Genomic DNA, 20052 nt, shown 5'->3' on the forward strand with positions numbered 1-20052 from the left:
GCTGCGGAACTGGTAACAGTAATCGTAGTCGTGGAATAGTTTCAAGGAAACTATGTCTGTCAATCGTAAGGGTAGGTAAGGCTTCGGTGATCAATCGTAGTCTTGTCAAGGTAGTAGCTGAAAGCGGATGTTAATCCTGATACGAAGTTAATTGCTGAAGAGCTATGGAAGTCTGTCCTAGAGTCCAGCTCAAGTCCATCCTTATATACAAGTCCTGATCCTGAACATATCCTTTGTTGCCTGGTCACCATGTTCGTTGGTGATCACTAAGTGGATACTGGTGAGCGCTCACTTTGGGTGATCACTGTAATCACCTTATCGTGTGCTCACTTTCCTTATCGTCACGTGACTTGTTCCATAGTTCTTCCGTTCCATGAGGAGTCACCTGAGTTCCCGGATTCTCTGCGTATATCAGGTAGATAGCCGCCGCAGGCCTGTGGGGCGGGCCCCCTGGCCTTGTTATGCATGTTGGGTTGTAACACTATAGTTCTTCCGTTCCGTGAGGAGTTTCCCGAGTTCCCGGGGTTTCCTGTATATATCTAGTGAATAGCCGCCGCAGGCCCGCGGGGCGGGCCCCCTGGCTTTGTTATGCATATTGGGTCGTAATAGGCGTGTCTATAAGTCGTAAGGTAAGGTAGGTAAGGCTCCGGAACGGTCCTGCGGGGCAGGCCTTAGTGGTGGTGATGCGTGTTGGGCTATATCAAAAAGGAAATATTAGTGCAGTTGCATTCACCGCCTTCATGGGGAAGTACTAGGTTTTTCAACCAATTAAAATCGTGGACGCGGACGCCGCTGTAAGGTGGACGCCGCTGTATCAATTCCTGACGCCGCTCTATCAATTCCCTTAATTTTATAAGTTATAAGATTAAAATATAGAAGCCTTTTCAAATGAGCATTTGATAAGGTGTTACGAGCTGGACAAGGCAACCAACTGTGGCACAAAGCAAAAGCTTCGATAATGATGACTCCGGCATCATTGTCCCTTGTTCTGCATTATATAGCTACGCGCCCACAGTGACAAGTTGCGGCGGGCGTAACATAAGGGTTCTATTATAAAACATAATATTATAAAAATTATACATAACTACCTCTAAAACTCCTATATAGAAATTTAGCCTTATCGTAGACCCAGTTTTATATTTCCTCTTATATAAAGCTATAACTAACGTACATGATAAGCGAGTGGGCCAGACAAGCGAGTGGGCCACCCAACCGCCATCGTGCCACCTACATCATCACAACACGCATTTCTCCATCGAAAACAATGACAGTACATAACAAAGATACCCAATTAAACTTAGCGGTTCAGGCTACCCAGAAAGACCAAAATCTCAGTATTCGGGCCGCGGTAAAGATCTATAATATTAGTCGCGTTACCTTAGGCCGCAGATTAGAGGGAACGTTATCACGACGTGGTAGTATACCCAACTCACGGAATTTGACGCTGCTAGAAGAGAAGAAGCTGATTGAGTATATCCTCGACCTGGACGCCAGATATTTTCCTCCCCGTCTTCGCGGTGTTGAAGAAATGGCGAATCGATTGCTTGCTGATCGTGACGCGCCCTATGTTGGGAAGCGATGGGCTTCGAACTTCGTAAAGCGATAACTAGAGTTGCGAACGCGTCGTTTTCGTAAGTACGACTATAAGAGGGCCTAATGCGAAGATCCGGGCGCGATTAACGCGTGGTTCTTGCTTGTGGCGAATACAATTGCGAAGTACGGCATTGTAGACTTAGACATCTATAACTTTGACGAGACTGGCTTTATGATGGGCCAGATCTCAACCGGCATGGTCGTGACCAGTGCCGAAAGGCGTTCAAACACGAAAATGATGTAGCCTGGCAATCTTGAATGGGTTATTGTCATTCAGGCTATTAGCCCGTCGGGCTATAGCGTTCCGCTGTATATTATCGTTGCGGGCTAATATCACCTCTCTACCTGGTATACGGAATCCGGTCTCCCATACGACTGGGTCATCGCAATGTCTGAAAATGGATGGACAATAAATTAAAGAGGTCTAGACTGGGCTCGGTACTTCAAACGGCATATAAGACCGCGTGTAAAGGGTTAATACCGCCTCCTCGTTGTCGACGGATATGAAAGTTACTACTCCGCGGATTTCGAGATTTTTTATAAGAAGAATAATATCGTTACCCTATGTATGCCGGCTTATTCGTCTTATCTACTCTAGCCCTTGGATGTTGGATGTTTTGGGCCTCTAAAAACGGCGTACGGTCGAGAAATCGAGGATAAGATGCGTCGGGGTAATATATATATTACCAAGGAGGACTTCTTCCCGGCGTTTCATAGGGCTTTTACGTAAGCGATCACGGAGAAAAACATCCAGGGAGGATTTAGAGGGGCAGGAATTGTGCCTTTGAGTGTAGAGAGTGTGCTCTTAAAGCTTGATGTGAAGTTACGTACTCCGACGCCTCTAGGATCCCTCCCGATAATACCACCGGCATGGATTTTTTAGATACCAAACAACCCAACGGAAGCATCTTCTCAGTCAGAACTTATTAAGAATCGAATCTCCCGTCATTAAAACAGCTTACCAATTTCAATTATCGAAGCTGTAGAGTACCTATCTAAGGGGGCTCGTGGATTTATGTAATTACTAGATCGCCTTATTAAGATCCGAGAACTAGATCCTTCGAGAGGAGAATAACCTACTTAGTCGACGCCGGAGAGCTAAGAAAAACCGTCTCCGACAAGGAGGAAGCCTCACTATAGCTGAGGGAGAGGACCTTTAGTTGCAGAGAGAGGCTATAGCCCAGGTGGAGGAGGAAATGCGCCGGAGTAGTGGTCGCCGACCGAGGACTGAGACGGGCTAACGACGATGTAGCGTCTGCGGGAACACTGGTCACAATGCGCGAACATGTCGATTCAATGAGGAAATGTCTGAGGAAGAGGACTCTGAATATGTTACGACCCAACATGAAGACCAGGGCGTGCCCCGCTGACGCCTAGCGGCTACGGCGCATCATATATGCAGGACGGGACGGAACATTGGGGAAACCCCAGGAACGGAAGAACTATGGTACAAGTCACGTGATGATAAGAGATATGATAAGGGATAAGGATATGTTGGATATGCGACATATCCAACCGAGTCAAGGATATGTTGGATATGCGACATATCCAACCGAGCCAAGGATATGTTGGATATTCGACATATCCAACCGAGTCAAGGATATGTTGGATATTCGGCATATCCAACATATCCAGACAAAGTGGACTGTACAGCACTGTTCAGTTAGGATCGGACTTGTATATAAGGATGGACTCGAGCTGGGCTCTAGGACAGACTTTCCATAGCTCTTCAGCAATTAACTTCGTATCAGGATTAACATCCGCTTTCAGCTACTACCTTGACAAGACTACGATTGATCACCGAAGCCTTACCTACCCTTACGATTGACAGACATAGTTTCCTTGAAACTATTCCACGACTACGATTACTGTTACCAGTTCCGCAGCCTCAACTTCTGCAAACTACCCCTACGACTAGCTGGCCGTAACACTCAACCCTTTTTGTTCCTTTGCTCCCTTTCCTCTAAGGTTACATCATCAAGCCTCTAAGTCTAACTTATGCTATTTGCTTACAATGGCTTCTCTAACTGGAGTTAGAGATGTTCCAAAAGGCCAATCTCAAAGCAATACCCCTACTAATAAACCTCCCCCTATACGAGAGCGACTATTGTTTGAGTACGGCCTCCCACTATCATCTGGCCAACCACCATTATCTCCCTCCTCAGAAAGCAGCCGCCCTAGCGTTAGCCAATTCTATGGAGTTGGTGATCCTCAAGGGCAGCGCGACCTTATCACCGAGCTCCCAGCCGACATATTACAAGACACGCGACCTCTTGCATACGATTACCCTAGCATAGAGCCTATGTTATATCTTACTCGTCATTTCCCTAAAGGAACAATAAAAACCCAGCGGACTACTCTCCCACGACTTTCTCCAGAGCATAGCCCCTCTCCTCCCAACGAACAGTCCCAGTAACCTTCCTATCCTACAACAGAGCAGTTCAATAGTGCTCTTTAGCTTGTTCTACAGGTTGTTAGGACTAATCAACAGCTAACAACGGCACTCCTCCGACAACAAGAGTATATCCGTCAATGGCAAGAAACATAGGGTCCCCAAGTCAACCCACCACCCTATTCACCCCCACGGTAATCCTCCCCTCAAAGCGAAGCGTCTTTCCGAACTACAGCCTCCTACCACACTCTAAGCAACCGATCCTCCTCTCCTCCTATAACCGAAATCCCAAACCCACCGATTCCTGGCGATCCAGAGCAAACCTATGATGCCCTCTTCGACCGAGTTAATACCTTTGCAAAAGCTAACGTGAATGATAAGCGAGTGAGACAGACAAGTGAGTGAGACACAAAACTGCGCCGATGAGATAAACTGGCTTCCATATCAACATCAACAGCATCAATTCAATTCAAACTACTCATAATCCTCATCTTCAGACATCTCTTCAATAAACTGGCACGTTCGTGAATTGTGTCCCGGGTGACCACAAACGCCACACCGTCGCTGACCTGTCTCGGCCCTCAGTTTGCGACCACTAGTACGACGCATTTCCTCCTGAACCTGCGCAGTCACATCTTTCTGTGACTGTATATCTGCTGCGTCAGCTACAGTAAGACTTCCTCCATGTTGTAGGCGTGTTTTCTTAGTTCTCCGTCGTCGACTGAGTTGGTTATTCTCGTCTCTAAGAATCTGTACCTCAGATCTAAGTAAGGCTACTTGGTGCATGATGCCTCTTGTACCTTTAGAAAGTCGTTCAACAGCCTCGCAAATAGAGGTTGGGGAGCTGCTTTGGTGACGAGTGATCCGACTCTTAATAAAGTTGGATTGAGAGCTTGCCTCTACTGGGTTGTTTGGTGTCCTTGAAACCCAAGGCGGAGGTGTCTGTGGTAGTGATGCTGGAGGCGTTGGAGTGTGTAGCCGGATATCCAGCTTTGATAGGACGCTTTCTGCACTCAGAGGAACAAGCCCAGCTCCTCTAAAACCCCCTTGGATGTTTTTTTCAGTCATCGCTTGACTAAATGCGCTGCGATATGCAGGAAAGAAGTCCTCCTTTGAGATGTGGGTTACGCCCCGCCGCATCTTATCCTCAATTTGTTGCCCATACGCCGTCTTTAGCGGACCAAAGCACCCAACGTCAAGGGGCTGGAGTAGATGAGACGAATGAGGCGGCATACAAAGTGTAACGATCTTGTTTGCCTTGCAATATAGCTCAAAGTCTGTTGAGTGGTGACTTTCGTGCCCGTCGACGACGAGGAGGCGATATTGGCCTCTCAAACGTGGTTTCGTATGACGATCATAGTGCTGGATCCAATCTAGGCCTCTTTCATTTGTTGTCCATCCGTTTTCTGACGTCGCAATGACCCAGTCGTCCGGGAAACCTGACTCTGTATACCAGGTTGAGAGGTGATATTGGCCTGCAACGATGATGTACGGCGGGACGTTATAGCCTTGCGAGTTGATGGCTTGAATCACTGTAACCCATTCTCGATTACCAGGCTGCGCCATTTTTGTGTTTGAACGCCTTTCAGTATTTGTGACAACCATGCCAGATGCAATCTGGCCCATCATAAAGCCAGTCTCATCAAAGTTGTAGATATCAAACTCATCGATACCATACTTCGCGATTGTGTTCTTCACAAGAGCGAACCAGCCGCGAATAGCCTCTGCATCCTCGCATTGGGCCCTCTTGTAGTCGTACCTCCGAAAAAACCGCGTCCGCAATTGTGGTTGTCGTTTGACGAAGTTTAAGGCCCAGCGCTTCCCAACCGGAGGCGCGTCGCGATCAGCAAGCAGTCGATCAGCCATTTCTTCCACACCACGGATCCGGGGAGGGAATGATCGGGCATCTAGATCGAGAATGTGATCAACTAACGTCTGATCTTCTAGCAAAGTAAGATTCCTCGAGTTCGGTATCCTGTCGCTTCGAGATGTAGAGCCCTTCAATCGTCGACTCAATGTTGCATGGCTGACCGAGTAGATCGTAGCTGCAGCCCGTGCACTAAGCTCTGGATTGATTCTGATAGCTTGAAGGGCCAGCTGTATGCCTGACTCATTACTTCTGGATGCCATGATGTGTTGTGGAAGAAACGTCTCCATTTGTGTTGAAGCATCATCGGCGCAGTTTTGTGTCTCACTCGCTTGTCTGTCTCACTCGCTTATCATTCACGTTATTAGAACTAAGTAATTAAGGGTCTTATGGTAGAATAAGCAGACCTCGCCCTCAACGAGGGTAAAGCCTAGATCAGTCATATAGCCAATTATCTTCTCAAGCTATTATACTAGTGATTTCGGGTGGCTATATAGGGCGCGGCGGAGCAGGTAGACCTTGCTACCCTTCCGGAATCCATGGGGTTACTAGACGTATACCTTAACGTCGTCTAGAATCAGCACTGCCAGGAAGGCAGTATCGTAATCGAACAGTTCAGCGATGTATTCTTTAGCTATAACCATGGCAAAGAACACACGGATAGAAGCAGCTATAGCGACTACAGCATATAACTCCTCTACAGGCCAGTCTTCCACTACCCTGTTCCCGCAGACCACCTAGCGGGCGCGGTAACGAGTGTGAATACCGTCATCTTTAATATCGCAGATCCACTAGCCGGGCAGAAGCTTCTGGCCGTCTGGCAGGTCTACCAGAACGTACGCTCCGGTATCCTCCAGTACCTTCACTTGTTTCTCAAAGGCAGGCTTCTACTTGTCCTACTCAGGACTATCTCTTGCTTGCTTAAACGTACGTGGAATATGTGGATTGGTGGCGGCAGCAGTAGTGCTGGTAGTGATCACTGTAGCTAGCTGTTGGTGTTGACTATCAATGAGGTCGAGGCTCACGTAAGCCTTATTGATAATAGTTGGAATAGATGCTATACCCTTGTTGACAACGCGGGCAGAGCTCCGTAACGGCGGGCCGTAATCCTTACAGGGTCTCCTCTTGATAGGAAGAGGCTGGGTAGGCTGGAGGTCGTGATCTTCAGCTATAACTACTTAGGTAGCCTCGTTAATATCCAGCTAGAGCTGTGATTCTAGGGCCTCGTCGTAGTTACTCTCGCTATCAAAGTTATTACGTTAGTCCTGGTAGGTAGGAATCAGGGCGACGTCATCGTCATCTTGCTATTCCAGGGTATCTATTTTGACCACAATAATGTCTTCAGGAGGTAGCGATAGCAAGGACTTCGTCACCTCATTATGCTCCTTGTTGGCCGCGATAGCATCATCCCCATCACAGGGGTCGTTAATAGACTACTAGTCAGCAGCAGTGTTGTCATTGTACGGGTAGAGGGGACCTTCGTAAGCAGTAAGGTCCGCCTCGACTTCTGGATCGATGAGAATTGCATCGTGCTCAACAGTAGGATCGTCATATTCGTCATCAGCCTTCTGCTGCTGTCCTTCATTGAATCGTACGTCGCGACAGCGGTAGACCTTACAGTGTTAAGGCACTCAGACGTTGAAAATGTAACCATGGTGGGATTCATACCCAACTAGGTAACCCTTAACTGCGCGGGCAGACATCTTCGCTGCCCGGCCTGGCTGAAGAGTGCCCTTCTTGTAAAGGTAGGCAACACAGCCAAAGGTCCGAAGGTAGTGGATGTGGGGGATCTGGGCCTGCTTGTCAAGTCCCAAGTCCTTGGCCAACATCTCGTAGGGGCTCTGCTGGCCTGGGTTGGTCTTCTTAGGCAGCAAATTCTGCACAGTAATCATAGTGTTAATAGCGTAGTCCTATAGTATTTCCGGCAGGCTAGTATCAATCAGGCTGGTCCGGGCTGCTTCCACAAAGGACTTGCTAGCTCGTTCACTCTTACCGTTTATCGATAGGGTATAAGTAACGGTTAGCTTAATAGCTATACCGAGTTCTTAGAAGGCTTCCTTTGTAATAGTGTTGTATAGCTCTGTGCCGTTGTTAATAAGGAAGGCCTGATGGTCAGGCCGTTGGTCTGGGTCTTGAAGAACTGGATGAACCCTTTGACCTTCTCGTATACGGTTATAGCCTTCTTGTCCTTTAGAAAGTATCCCTAATAGAATCTAGTATGGGCGTCGATTATATGTAGGTAGTACTTAGACTTATGGATCGATAGCGGGGTAACGTGCATGATAAGCGAGCGGATCGGACAAGCGAGCGGATCGCTCAACAGCGACCGCCACATCTTTTTCTTTCCAACACATATCCATCCACCACAATGATACAGTCATCAAACAAAGAAGCTAGTATAATTCTAATAGTTCAAGCTATCGAAAAAACACCAAATTTGAGTATTAAAGATATAGCTCGGATCTACTCAGTACCATTTTCAACCTTACGCGCCCGTATTAATAGAAGAACTTCGCAACTTAAAACCGTACCAAACTCACGGAATTTAACGTTGCTCAAAGAGGTTACGCTAGTTAAGTATATTCTCGACCTAGATTCCCGATTATTCCCTCCTCGGATCAGTGGTATAGAAAAAATGGCTAATCGACTGCTCGCCGACCGCGACGCGCCCCTAGTTGGGAAGCGCTGGGCTTCGAACTTCGTCAAGCGACACCCACAGCTCCGGACGCGCTTTTTTCGCAAGTATGACTACAAGAGGGCCCAATACAAAGATCCAGACGCGATAAACGCATAGTTTCGCCTTATAGCAAACACAATCGCAAAGTACGGCATCGTGGACTCCGATATCTACAACTTTAATAAGACTAGGTTTATGATGGGCCAGATTGCATCCAGAATAGTTATCACGAGTGCTGAAAGGCGTTCAAACACAAAAATGACGCAGCCTGGCAATCGTGAATGGGTTACAGTCATTCAAGCCATCAGTTCGTCAGGCTACAGCGTTCCGCCGTACATCATCGTCGCAGGCCAATATCACCTCTCCACCTGGTAATACACAGAAACAGGTCTCCCACGCGACTAGGTCATTGCAACGTCTGAAAACGGATGGACAACAAATGAAAGAGGCCTAGACTGGCTCCAGTACTTTGATCGGCATACAAAACCGCGTGCAACTAGTAGATATCGCCTCCTCGTCGTTGATGGGCATGAAAGTCACCACTCTGCGGACTTTGAGATATATTAAAAGGAAAACAATATCATCACACTCTGCATACCGGCCCATTCGTCTCATCTACTTCAGCCCTTAGACGTTGGGTATTTTGGGCCACTAAAGACGGCTTATGGTCGACAAATTGAGGATAAGATGCGCCGGGGTAATACGCATATTACAAAGGAGGACTTCTTCCCTGCATTTCGCAACGCTTTCACGCAAGCCCTAACGGTAAAAAACATCCAGGGAGGTTTTAGAGGGGCTGGGCTTGTTCCGTTAAGTGCTGAAAGTGTGCTTTCGAAGCTGGATGTGAAGTTACACACTCCAACGCCCCCAGGGTCTCTCCCAGCAACACCCCCAGCGTGGACTTCTCAGACACCAAACAACCCAACAGAGGCAAATTCTCAGTCAACTTTGATTAAAGATCGAATCTTAAATCATCCAAATAGCTCGCCAATACCAACTAGTCACGCAGTTGACCATATCCTCAAAGGGACACTAGCTATGATGCATCGTAATGCTCTTCTAGAGGCTGAGAACAAAACCCTTCGGGAGGAGAATAATCTACTTAGCCGACGGCGGAGATCTAAGAAAACTCGTCTCAGGCAAGGAGGGAGCCTTACTATAGCTGAGGCAGATGACCTTCAATCACAGAGAGAGGCTACAGCTCAGATTGAGGAGGAAACGCGCCGGAGTAGTGGCCGTCGGCCGAGGACGGAAACAGGTCAACGGCGATGTGGCGTCTGCGGGAACACTGGACACAATGCGCGCACATGTCCATTTCAGAGAGAAATGTCTAGAGAAGAGGATTATGGGTAGTTTCAATTAATTAAACTTTGTTGATGTTGATCAAGATTTACATACGTGGAGTGGTTCCTGTCGAGCGATCCGCTCGCTTGTCCGATCCGCTCGCTTATCATGCACGTTAACTTCTACTAGATTCATATAAATAAAGTGGCTAGGCTGGGCCTCGCGGGCCGGGGTTACTCTACTAATGAGCTACTGCGACTTCCCTAGGTAGCAGGCCTTACAGTAGAAGTCCTTAACTTCCTGACGGTTAAATATAATACCGACGCGGCGGTAGGCCTAGATCACTCGATCTTTATTAGCATGTGTAAGGCGTTGATGTATCAGTTTAAACGTGACTTTCTACATCTTAGTAACTATAGTAAGGCTAATAGCGGTGTCAAGTCGTGGACCTTCCGTCTCGTGGGTGGTGAATACAGCGACGTTGCTACGCCAATCCACTTTGGCCATGTTGATCCCATTTAACGTGATTATGTTATTATAATCATCGGTACGGTATACTTGTGATCGAAGGCTGCCGTAACTGAGCAGGTTGACTGGACATTCAGGGCAGTACTGGACCTGCTGGACAGTCCAGTCCACAACCTTCCCACTGTCGTCAGGGTCAACAGCAGGCAGGTAGACGTCTCCATAACCCAACGGGGCTGCCAATTGACCGTTGGCGACTTCCATAGGCGGCATCTGCGCCTCTATGAAGGAAATAAACCACGACAGGTTGTTAAAGGTACTAACGCTACATCCAGAATCCAGGATCACGTCGTTCTTATTAACGACGGAACCAGCAGCTACCAACAGTAGGCGCAGGTTATAAGTAAGCATAGGTAGTACGGGCAGGGTAGTATGCCTAATAGACGGTTAGTAAAGACTATTAATTATGGCCTTTACTACCGCAGCCTTACCATTAAACTCTCTGTATTTATCTGTATAGGTATGGGCATCTACCCTGTTCTAAAACTACGGGCGGAACTTGAAGTCCTTAGGCATTAATTCCGGATAAGCAACGAAGTAGGGCTGCGGGTGCCGAGCTTCGCAATGCTTATAGTAGGGCTAATCGCTACGTGTCAAGTTGGGGTGTTGACGCAGGGTGGAAGCTCTCAGAGGCCAACTGCAGTTAGGGGTAGAATGATGAATTACTGAAATCTGCTCCTCCCCCGACGTGTACTCCCTGCGCTGTATATATATCTGAGCTGCTCCTTTGTTGCTTGGACTCCTTACTACCTCTAACTAGCCCCTATCCGGGAGGGCTCTGACACCCGCCCTTGGCGAAAATGGCGTCAAGTGGCACTCGATGGGATAGGATTAATATCCACTAGACGAGCTCTTAAAGCACTTATTGGCCTGACTTGCCCGCGGGCTATAGAACGGTAATTAAGATTGCGAAGCTCGGTAAGGTATATAAGTCGAGTAGAAGGAGGTTCGAAGTAATCCCTAACTTTGTAGTATATGTTATAGGAGGTTATGGTCGCGCTTAATTAACTAAGGTTATCGAAATAGAAAGATGCTACCCTGCCTTGAAGCATCTTGGAGAAGGCACCCGCGTAGCTAGACTAGTCGATCCCTGCTTTACGGTAGAGGTCTCTAAATATAGCCACCTTCTTTGTAAAGATCTCGTACTTATCACCGCCGTACTTACGCTCATCGTAGTAGAGCTTAGCTAGGGTAATAAGGGAGCGAGTGTCGGGCATGATGTTCTCGGAAGGAAGGTAAGGATGTCGCTGATGTCGCTCGAGGCGTTCGTCGATTATGGTATCTTCGAGAAGATGTTGACCTGAAGGAGGAAGGCCGTGGCCTAGTGGGTTCGGAGTAATCGGTGGAATCGTGGGTTGGGCAGGAGGTAGAGCTTGCTGTCGAGTGGGTGGCCGAGAAGGAGGGGCAGTGCCTCTGACCTCACGAAGGAGGTCTGCCGTCGAAGTGCTGTCGGGGAGCAGAGTGGCAAGGAACTTGAGGTCTTTTGTAATCTCGCGAAGACGGGCAGACTTGTTGCGGGCCGCGTGGATTTCCTCGTCGGTCTACGTTGGTATATTATCTAACTTGACTAGCCGGTAGAGCCGGTGGTGGTAGCCTCCTGTAGCGCTGCCAGCGTTAATAACGTTATTAATAAGGTAGTCCCTTAACTTCTTCAAGATCGGGCTACCGATGAGCTTGATGTTATTAATGGTCTATATCTCAAAGTCCGCCCACGATCTCCCAGAAGTGGTATGTAAGTGAAAGGGCCGTTTGTAAGTGCCAACCAATACCGCCTTCCAGATCCATCTTTTCTGCCGACTGCTCAGAGATCCAACAGTAACTATAGAAAGACTGGATATAATATACGAATATATTAGGTAGTTTGGGAGACCTCTGAAGAAGAGGCTAATGAGTAGTTCGAATTGATTTTGTAAGATGTAGCTTAATTGACTTATACAAATGGCTGGAGGGTATTTGAAGGTGGGCTACTCGCTATGATGGGCCACTCGCTATGCATGTACGTTACCATCAACATGCTTCTATGTTTACGAGTCATATTGAATCCAGCGGTCTGTTGTCTCCCACACTACTTCTCAAATCTCCTTAATATTCTCAACTTCCCAAACCGCGCCCTTGCATTGCGGCTCCCTGAACCGGCCTGTTTCGCCGGCTGAACAGTGATACAAGAAGCTGAATCCGTTGCAGGCAACTAGGACTGTTGAATCGACATTTCCAGCTCGGAGAATAAGTTGGCTTTGCTTGTGGACCACGGAAGTCCCAGAGTTGCCGCAGAAATAGACGTTGTTTGCATTAAGGTTGCAGTTCGAAACTCTATTGTATGCATTGGGTTTGCCGTTGAAAGTCCCTTCACCGCAGTCTGCGAGAGCTTGACCCCACAGCAGGGTTACAGCCAAGGTAGAGAGGGTCAACAGCTGCATTGTGACTGTCTTTGGTTGAGTTTGACGATCTTTCTTTTTTTTCAAGTATATGATTGGGTGGGAATGAGGTGCAGGTTGCTTGCTGCTGGAGAGTTGTGGTGTTGCTTGGTGTTCGCAGTAGAGTTTGACTTCCCTTGTATGGGCAGCTGATACCTTGACTTCCCTTGTATGGGCAGCTGATACCTTTATTCTTAACTCTCTATAGTCTCTAGCACAGTACGTATAGCCGTACTTGCCGGAATTATAGGCCAAATCTACCTCAGCAGACAATCTCATTGCTTTGAAATGAGCGATAGGAGCAATATGAAATTACTCTATCAAGTAGACTGAACTCTCCTTGATTAATGTGGGGGTTTGCGAAGTTCTATCAGAAGCTCTGACCGTCACCTCACGTACTACACTGACTGTGTATGGTCGACTCAGATAAGCAGCGTACTAAGTGGGCTTGAATGCGAGTCAGAGGAGAGGCTTCGGGAATAATCCGAGCCCCGTGAAGGTTGGTGATTTTATTCGCAAAGTGCTCCGCTCAACAATTAATTTGAATAATAATTCCGCCTATGAGAGATGAGAAGTTAAAAGCCTGTCTACACCATCCGTGCGGACTGATCCCGCTAAGGTGAGGCGGACTGAACAGAAAGGGAGTACTTCAGACGACAGCAAGAGAGAAACAGAGTCTGATCTAGTACGAAAACCCGGAATAATTCTTGCAAGGCTTTTTGTCCCCTTCCGCGGCAGCTCACTCATGTTTGCGACCGAAGTTGGGCAGGAAGGACAGGTGAACAACAAAAATGCGAGTGCCCCGAGCAGTATTGGAGATAAGACTTGCACGCCATGGCGCTGAGCTTGAGCTCTAATGACAAAGGGTAGGATAGCCGCGCCACTGCCTCCAAGAGCAATGGCAAAACCGATAGCACTGACGTGTTAGTGCCTTGGTAGTAGCTTCGTGATGGCAACCATCATGGTGGGTAACAGTGGTCCGAGGAAGAACCCCTGGAGCGATACGGTGATTGCAGAGACAAAGAATCCGGGAATAAGCCAGAATAAGAGCTGTAAACACACGGTGGCGCCGAGGTATAGCTAATAAGGTTTCCAAGTGATTAGTCGGTTGACACCATTACGCCGAATTTGAGCGTGGCTAAGGTTGAACATACCATGACAGCGAGCTTCTCGCCTACTCGAGGTGTCACAAGACCCAATGTTGTTGTTGTTCTATTTAACGCCATGGCAGCAAGGGCGCAGCCGCCCTTGCGGCAGACCTCCCGGAGGGTATGTGGCGTGAAGGGTCGCAGGCTCTAGCTATATACTATATAGTACACGCCGTATCCTGACGTCCTCCAAATCTTGCTCGTGAGCTACTATGTGTTCTATCCATCCCTAGTTCCCACTGGTGCCCTAGTTCCGTTATAACCATCTGGTTTCTTAATAGAGGTAGTTTGTGTCACAAGACCTAAGGCAACACGACCCAGAGCTAATCCGGCCCAGAAACCAGTAGTCGTCATACCACTAGCAAAATCCTCTCCATGACGAACCTGCAACATGAATGTGACGATCCAACCGCCGAGAGACACTTCCAGTCCGACGTAACCTAGGGCGAATATTGCGCAGAGCCAAGTTACCCGAGCCAAAGGCAGTGTAAAAAGAGTTTCGTGTATAATTGACTCTCTTGGTTCTGGCCCCTTGGGGTTATCCTCTCGGTATGCACTTCCAGTAGCGGACCAAATGCCGAATGTTGGGACGTGCTCTCGCTCTATAGCTGGGAGAGGAAACTGTCGCAACTCGATGCGTTGGACTTGATTACTCGGCGCCATGTGGTGAAATTGTGGCTTTGAAGCCCGGAGGTCTATGCCTCGATGTGCGAAGTGGAAGCTTTTCAACGGTGATGGATCTGAGGTGTGTTGTAAGAAGGCTCAATTTAAAAACGGTATAGAATTTTCAAAATAAGAAGAGGTCATCTGTCATTGTCAGCCTCTTCCTAGCAGAAGTGATCAGAAATGAGTAGTCCCTTCTGTCGGAGTTCCCAGAGCAGTGAGTGCGGCTGCCGCGCATAGGGTGACTAGGGTCCCCACACTCAATATTCACACAACTTACAAGTGCTTATATGAACTGACAGTTCTGTACTTAAGCTGTCGTAATGATTAGTTTAATTATAGGCGGGCAAGAGTACCAGTAAGTGCTCGAAGGATTTGTAATCCGCTTAAACCTCTGTATTATCACAGGGTTGCTCAAACACCCTTTTAAAGGCGGGCACATTTACTTTTGTTACTTTTGAACCTCTGCATTATCGATTATTATGATTATTCGAGAGGCTTAGGCGGTGACTTAAACTAATATCTCGTGCCAGCTTTCAAATAGATAAAAATTTGTTTCCTAGATACTCTAGTACGGGTCTAGTTATACTTCTTTATATTAATCTATAGTTTAAACTCGACCTATTTAGTATATCTATATATATCTTCTTAGCGGATCGAACGCCGAGCTTGGTAAATTGTGGATCGGGGAGTGTCGGAACGGCAAGGCTGATAAGGAGCAATGGGTAGGTATCGTGGGCTGGCTGGCGCCTGCCCTGGGCGAAGTGGGACAACCGGCTTAGTCATCACGGCCGGTTAAGGTGGGGCAACCACCCAGGCCGTCCCCACCTACTTCGATCGGCCCCTGCCCACAATATAAATAGGAAGAAGAACAACAGCAATTATCACGGACATCGACGTGATTGTTGCCGAAGATACACCCTCATGAGGAAATGTATCACGCCTGTGATACCAACAGGGAGGATTCTATGGGTCCTGTAGTCAGGAACCGCTTCCCGAATCAGGAAGTACTCCCCACCGGACTTGAACTCGACTACATAGACAGCCAGGACATATGCTTCCTGTCTAATGCAATCGACTGTCGTCTTCAAATTTTGGGGGAGAGGATAATGTACTAAATGTAGCATCAAAGCAGTACGAGCCACGCCGTCCACTCACAGTCCCGCGGTAACGATTCTCAAAATTATGAAATCTAGTGGCTTTATGGCTTGGGGTCTATGTCTCATTAAGAATTGCTAGGCAGATAAAGATTCGGTAAAGTTGTTCAGAATCTTGTCTTGTAGGTGAGCACTATAGACAGGTGGCACGTCCAACCCGCTAAGCGGTGTCACGTCATCATCGAGATCGGGGCCCAGTGACCGAACGAACTTGTTGTTTGTATCAATCGGCATCTGAGACGATGCAAAGAGCACGACGGTAAGTGATGCGCGGTACTGAAATTTGTTAACAAATGTTTGAATATTTATATAGTACCTCGTACTTACTTTGTTTATAAAGGGACTATTGTCTGATTCTTGGATGGTAATTTCGATAGAAAGAAGGTGAGTTATACTGATATTGTGGGCCTCTATATTAGGAGAATAATCTTTCGGCTCGGAAGGAAGGGGAAGACTCTGCGTTGTCTTATAAATTCTTTGCTCCAAATTCTCATGATTGTTTACGGGTGTCTCCCACTCGGCAACGTCTCTGTCGCCGACGAAGGATGTAAATTGACTTTTACCAGCCTTAACTTTGTGCGACTCCAAAAGCTGACACTTCGCCTGCGAGACTCTTGTCCCTGCTTTCAGCGGCGCGAAACGCATCTCGAGAGGAATAGCTGTGCCCAGGGCGATGGCGCGATGGCCGACGGATATTGAGTAGCGTAGTTTCTTACTCCATATGCCTTCAACTGTCACCGGGTCCATCAGCTCGAATGCTGAACTTGGCAGCGTTCTGTTGATTCGTATGGTCTTGTATGTCTGAGGCGTCGATGAAGAAGTATTGCTTCGGATCGTCGTGGCCGTCAGCTAGTAAGTAATACTACACCGGCTATACCCCTGAAAGGTTTCTGGTATATCCCCCTGGTATCGAGAGTTCGAATGGCCACTCATGAGGAGTACTGTCGGAGCAACTAGGGCGGAAGTCCGTTTGACTATGATCGGTAAGGAAAAGAGGCCATTCATACTCGAGAACACGGACCGTGCTTGAGCATTCGCTCATTGTGGATCTTGTGTTATGGTCCCTGTAGAAACGTTGTCACGAGTTATGGCACGCAGCAATGGGCATATGAAGTGTGGTAAAAGTGGCTTGTATTAACCCAAATAGAATCGAGCAAGGAAAGGTGCAGGAACAAATGAGAGAATCACGTAATAAAGCACGTGATGTGCTGATTACAGAGTGCTGATGCTATTCCTATTTCGTAACAAACGTTCAGCATTATGTCGTCTATGAACGCTGGCTTAATCTAGATTTCACTGACCTCCGGCGGGAAAAGCCGTCTAAACGTAGCCGTATACTAACTACGGGCTATTCTGAAGATAGACGAAGATTGAGAACTCCCTGTAGGAGCTGCTGGTTTGCTTCATCCGCTGTCCCTCTCAAGAACACATAGTCTCGATCCATCCTAATGCTCAGCGAGGATGATTGGCTAAAGAACTCGAGCTAGCCGGATCCCTACTTAGTACTTGAAGAATAACTTCGCTTACAGAATTTTGAGACACGCATCTTTGCTTTCTACGCCCGTTAGTCGTGAGAAGAATGAAAGCATGGGAACTATTGATAACTTCCGGTTCGCAGTATTAAAATCATCAAAGAGTGCAAAAACTTCGTCTTCATTGCTCTTCGATGTAAGTAGAAGTAAGGTGATGGAAAGCCCAGCCAGCAAGGTTGTGACTCGTGAGTCGCGTCATGCTGTTTATGTCGACATGGGTAAAATTACAGTGACATGCTGTCCGTCGGGGATGGGCGGGATTATTTTCCGTCGGAAGTTAGCCTAATCCAACGTCTTCAGCCTCAAGGCAACAGTAAGTACCTAGGTAGGTAATCCGCAAAAGTACGTGACCGCCTTCAGAGAAGATTTTGCCTTGCGAGGCACGGCCTAGGATGATGATGATGATGATGATGATGATGATGATGATGTATTTAACGTCTGGTAACAAAAGGACGTGCCGGGCGCTATGCCGATATGGTCTATGCTAATCTAAACTATGTTATAGGCTACCGTCTTTACCTAACGTTCCTGTTTAATGACTCGGGCAAATTTCAGAAAAGAAATTGGTCTCCTCTATCTATTCGTATAGAAGAGAGGCTCCCTTAGTAGAACCTAATAAGAAATCAATGCTTGCTTTGGCTATACGTTGGCGGAGGTAGCGCGGTGTAGCCTTGCGTCCATGCTTGTAGAAGTAGAAATGGACTGGTGTCTTAGGTTTCCCACAGCTGCAGTTGAGTAACGTATCTTGATAAGCGAATCTCTCGTGGTATGTTGCAAAGTCTCCATGATGGGATCTTGTTGCGTATAGCCTTCCTAGTAAGTGCCGAGGGAGGCGGAGTTCGGGCGGCTTGGGGTGAAGAATTATCGAGGTCGGTATATTGCCGAGGGCATTGGGACAGCCATTTTCTGGCAAAGGCTTGGAAGGTAGCTACTTTAGCTTGCCTTTCTAGGTACGCTAATGAGGGCTGTGGTTGTGATTTTGGGATTAGTTTGCAGGCTTCCTTGGCTAGAGCATCCGCTTCTTCATTTCCTGGTACTCCCGTGTGCCCAGGGCACCACGAAACATAAACCCTGCCGGGGGTTGTCCAGCTCTCTCTTTATCTCCGAGTCTAGGAGGAAGAGAGCCTATTGAAGGCCCTAAATCTAGCCTGGCTGCTTCCTGTGCTCTAGGAGTATAGTCTAGCCGCGACTGCGAGGTTGTCGAGGTAGATGTGGATGTTATTTACTATACGAGCCGTAGGAGCCCGGGTAGCTTCTATTAGGCCGTAATACGCAGCATATACCTCCGCGTTATACACCTTAGTTTGGGAGCCGAGTGGTTCGGATCTGCGGAAGATCTGTCGTATAGCTTGGTACCCTACCTAGCCTGCTCCGGCGGAGGTGCTGTTGCCGTCTGACATCTGGGACCCGTTAGTATAGATAACAATATCCCGCTTGGAGAAAGTTACTATCCTGCCTGTAAAAGAGATGGCCTGTTCTTCTTTGGTCTTATTAGGTTCGTAGCCGACCCTGGCGAGGGCTGTCTGCCAGTCCGCTAGTTACTCCCAAGGGGGGAGTTCTAACGGATCGATGTATTCGATATTTTTGCTTACGAGGCTTGCTATTCGTCGTAGCCGTGAGTCTGGTCCTGATTTGTCCCTGAGTCTCGTTCGGAGAGGGTGTCGCTCGTCCAGACGATGGATTCTGGTGGACGCTGTGTGGAGCTTCGCGTCTAGTATCACCTCTGCTGGGGGTAGAGCCGCTTCGCGCTGTAGGATCGGTACAGGCGTAGTTCTGTATACGGGGACCATCGCTCTGATGGCTTTGGTTTGCGTCGCGTCTAGTTAGTATAGCAGATTACTAACCCCGTTTGAGATAGTACGTCCATTCTTTATCCGGCTCTTGCCGGGCCACTATGCTTTAGATGTATAGTACTAAGTGGGTAATATATAAGAGGTGATCGCTCGACGAAGTATGCAGGTGCGCCCTAGATAGTGTTCCCTAGTCCCCGTAGTCCATTGACTACTTGGCATGCTTTTGCAGAGAGGTTTCTTACGTGACTCTTGGAAAAAAAGGATGTGGTTTTCTTCAAGGAATTAGAAAGGGCGTTTAGGTGGCACGATGGCAGCATTCGATAATCCCTGTACAGAATAGTTGCGATCGATTCCCAAAGAGGCAATAGAACCCACCGGCAAGCTAAGGATCTGACTAACCTTAGGTTCTAAGCTTCGTATGCTCAATGATCCTGAGAGCATCGTGCCGTAGATAAAATAAGCTCAAGGGGAAGTGAGACGGAATATAGTTGCCGTCACTTTCCATTGAGTAATCAGGTCGCCACAAAGAGTATCTTGCTATACATGCGCAACATCACGGGCCTCGTTGTGGTTTTCGCCTTGAGGATAGCAAACAAGTGGAGCTGAGGCGGAGGTAGCGGAGTTATCCACGCGCCGGGTCAGCATATTATCGACCGGCCTTGCCCCGTTCGGATGCCCGCAGCCGGTTGATCCTCGGAAAGTCATGATACTGACCAGCCTCAGGACTTTTGGTGTTTGTGTAACTCTAGACGGAATTTTGTTTCCCTTGACAAATCATGCCGTATGACTAACCGCTGGTTGGCTGAGCTGGTTGGTCTGATATGCCGGCACATCAACTACGACGATCACGTCCCTCATTGGCGTTGGGACTAAGTATTTCGGGAGCTCGGCTAACAATTTCTAGCTCTCCCCTAGTGAGACAATCACGCTACACTGTCGGGGTTAGCTGCATTTCGACGTCACATGCCATGACATTATTCCTCCTCAGCTACCTGAGAAACTGGGCA

The 20052-nt window shown here is 47.8% G+C and overlaps 2 protein-coding genes across 2 annotated transcripts; both read right to left on the bottom strand.

Annotated features, from left to right (window-relative positions):
• Positions 1 to 12410: 12410 nt before the first annotated feature.
• BDP81DRAFT_450727 (uncharacterized protein) lies at positions 12411 to 12755 on the bottom strand (the record flags this gene model as incomplete). Its single annotated transcript, XM_060592564.1, has 1 exon — positions 12411 to 12755. The coding sequence occupies one exon, from the start codon at positions 12753 to 12755 to the stop codon at positions 12411 to 12413; it is 345 nt and encodes a 114-aa protein (XP_060444500.1).
• Positions 12756 to 15936: 3181 nt separating this feature from the next.
• Positions 15937 to 16887, bottom strand: BDP81DRAFT_43394 (uncharacterized protein; the record flags this gene model as incomplete). The annotated part of the gene is made up of 2 exons (XM_060590908.1): positions 16048 to 16887; positions 15937 to 15996 (listed from the first exon to the last, which is right to left on the bottom strand). Coding segments are annotated over exons 1-2 (480 nt in total), but the record flags the coding sequence as incomplete, so codon positions are not given.
• Between the last annotated feature and the right edge of the window lie 3165 nt (positions 16888 to 20052).

Source organism: Colletotrichum phormii (assembly GCF_030913505.1).
Source record: "Colletotrichum phormii strain CBS 102054 chromosome Unknown BDP81scaffold_12, whole genome shotgun sequence".
Lineage (NCBI taxonomy): Eukaryota > Fungi > Ascomycota > Sordariomycetes > Glomerellales > Glomerellaceae > Colletotrichum > Colletotrichum phormii.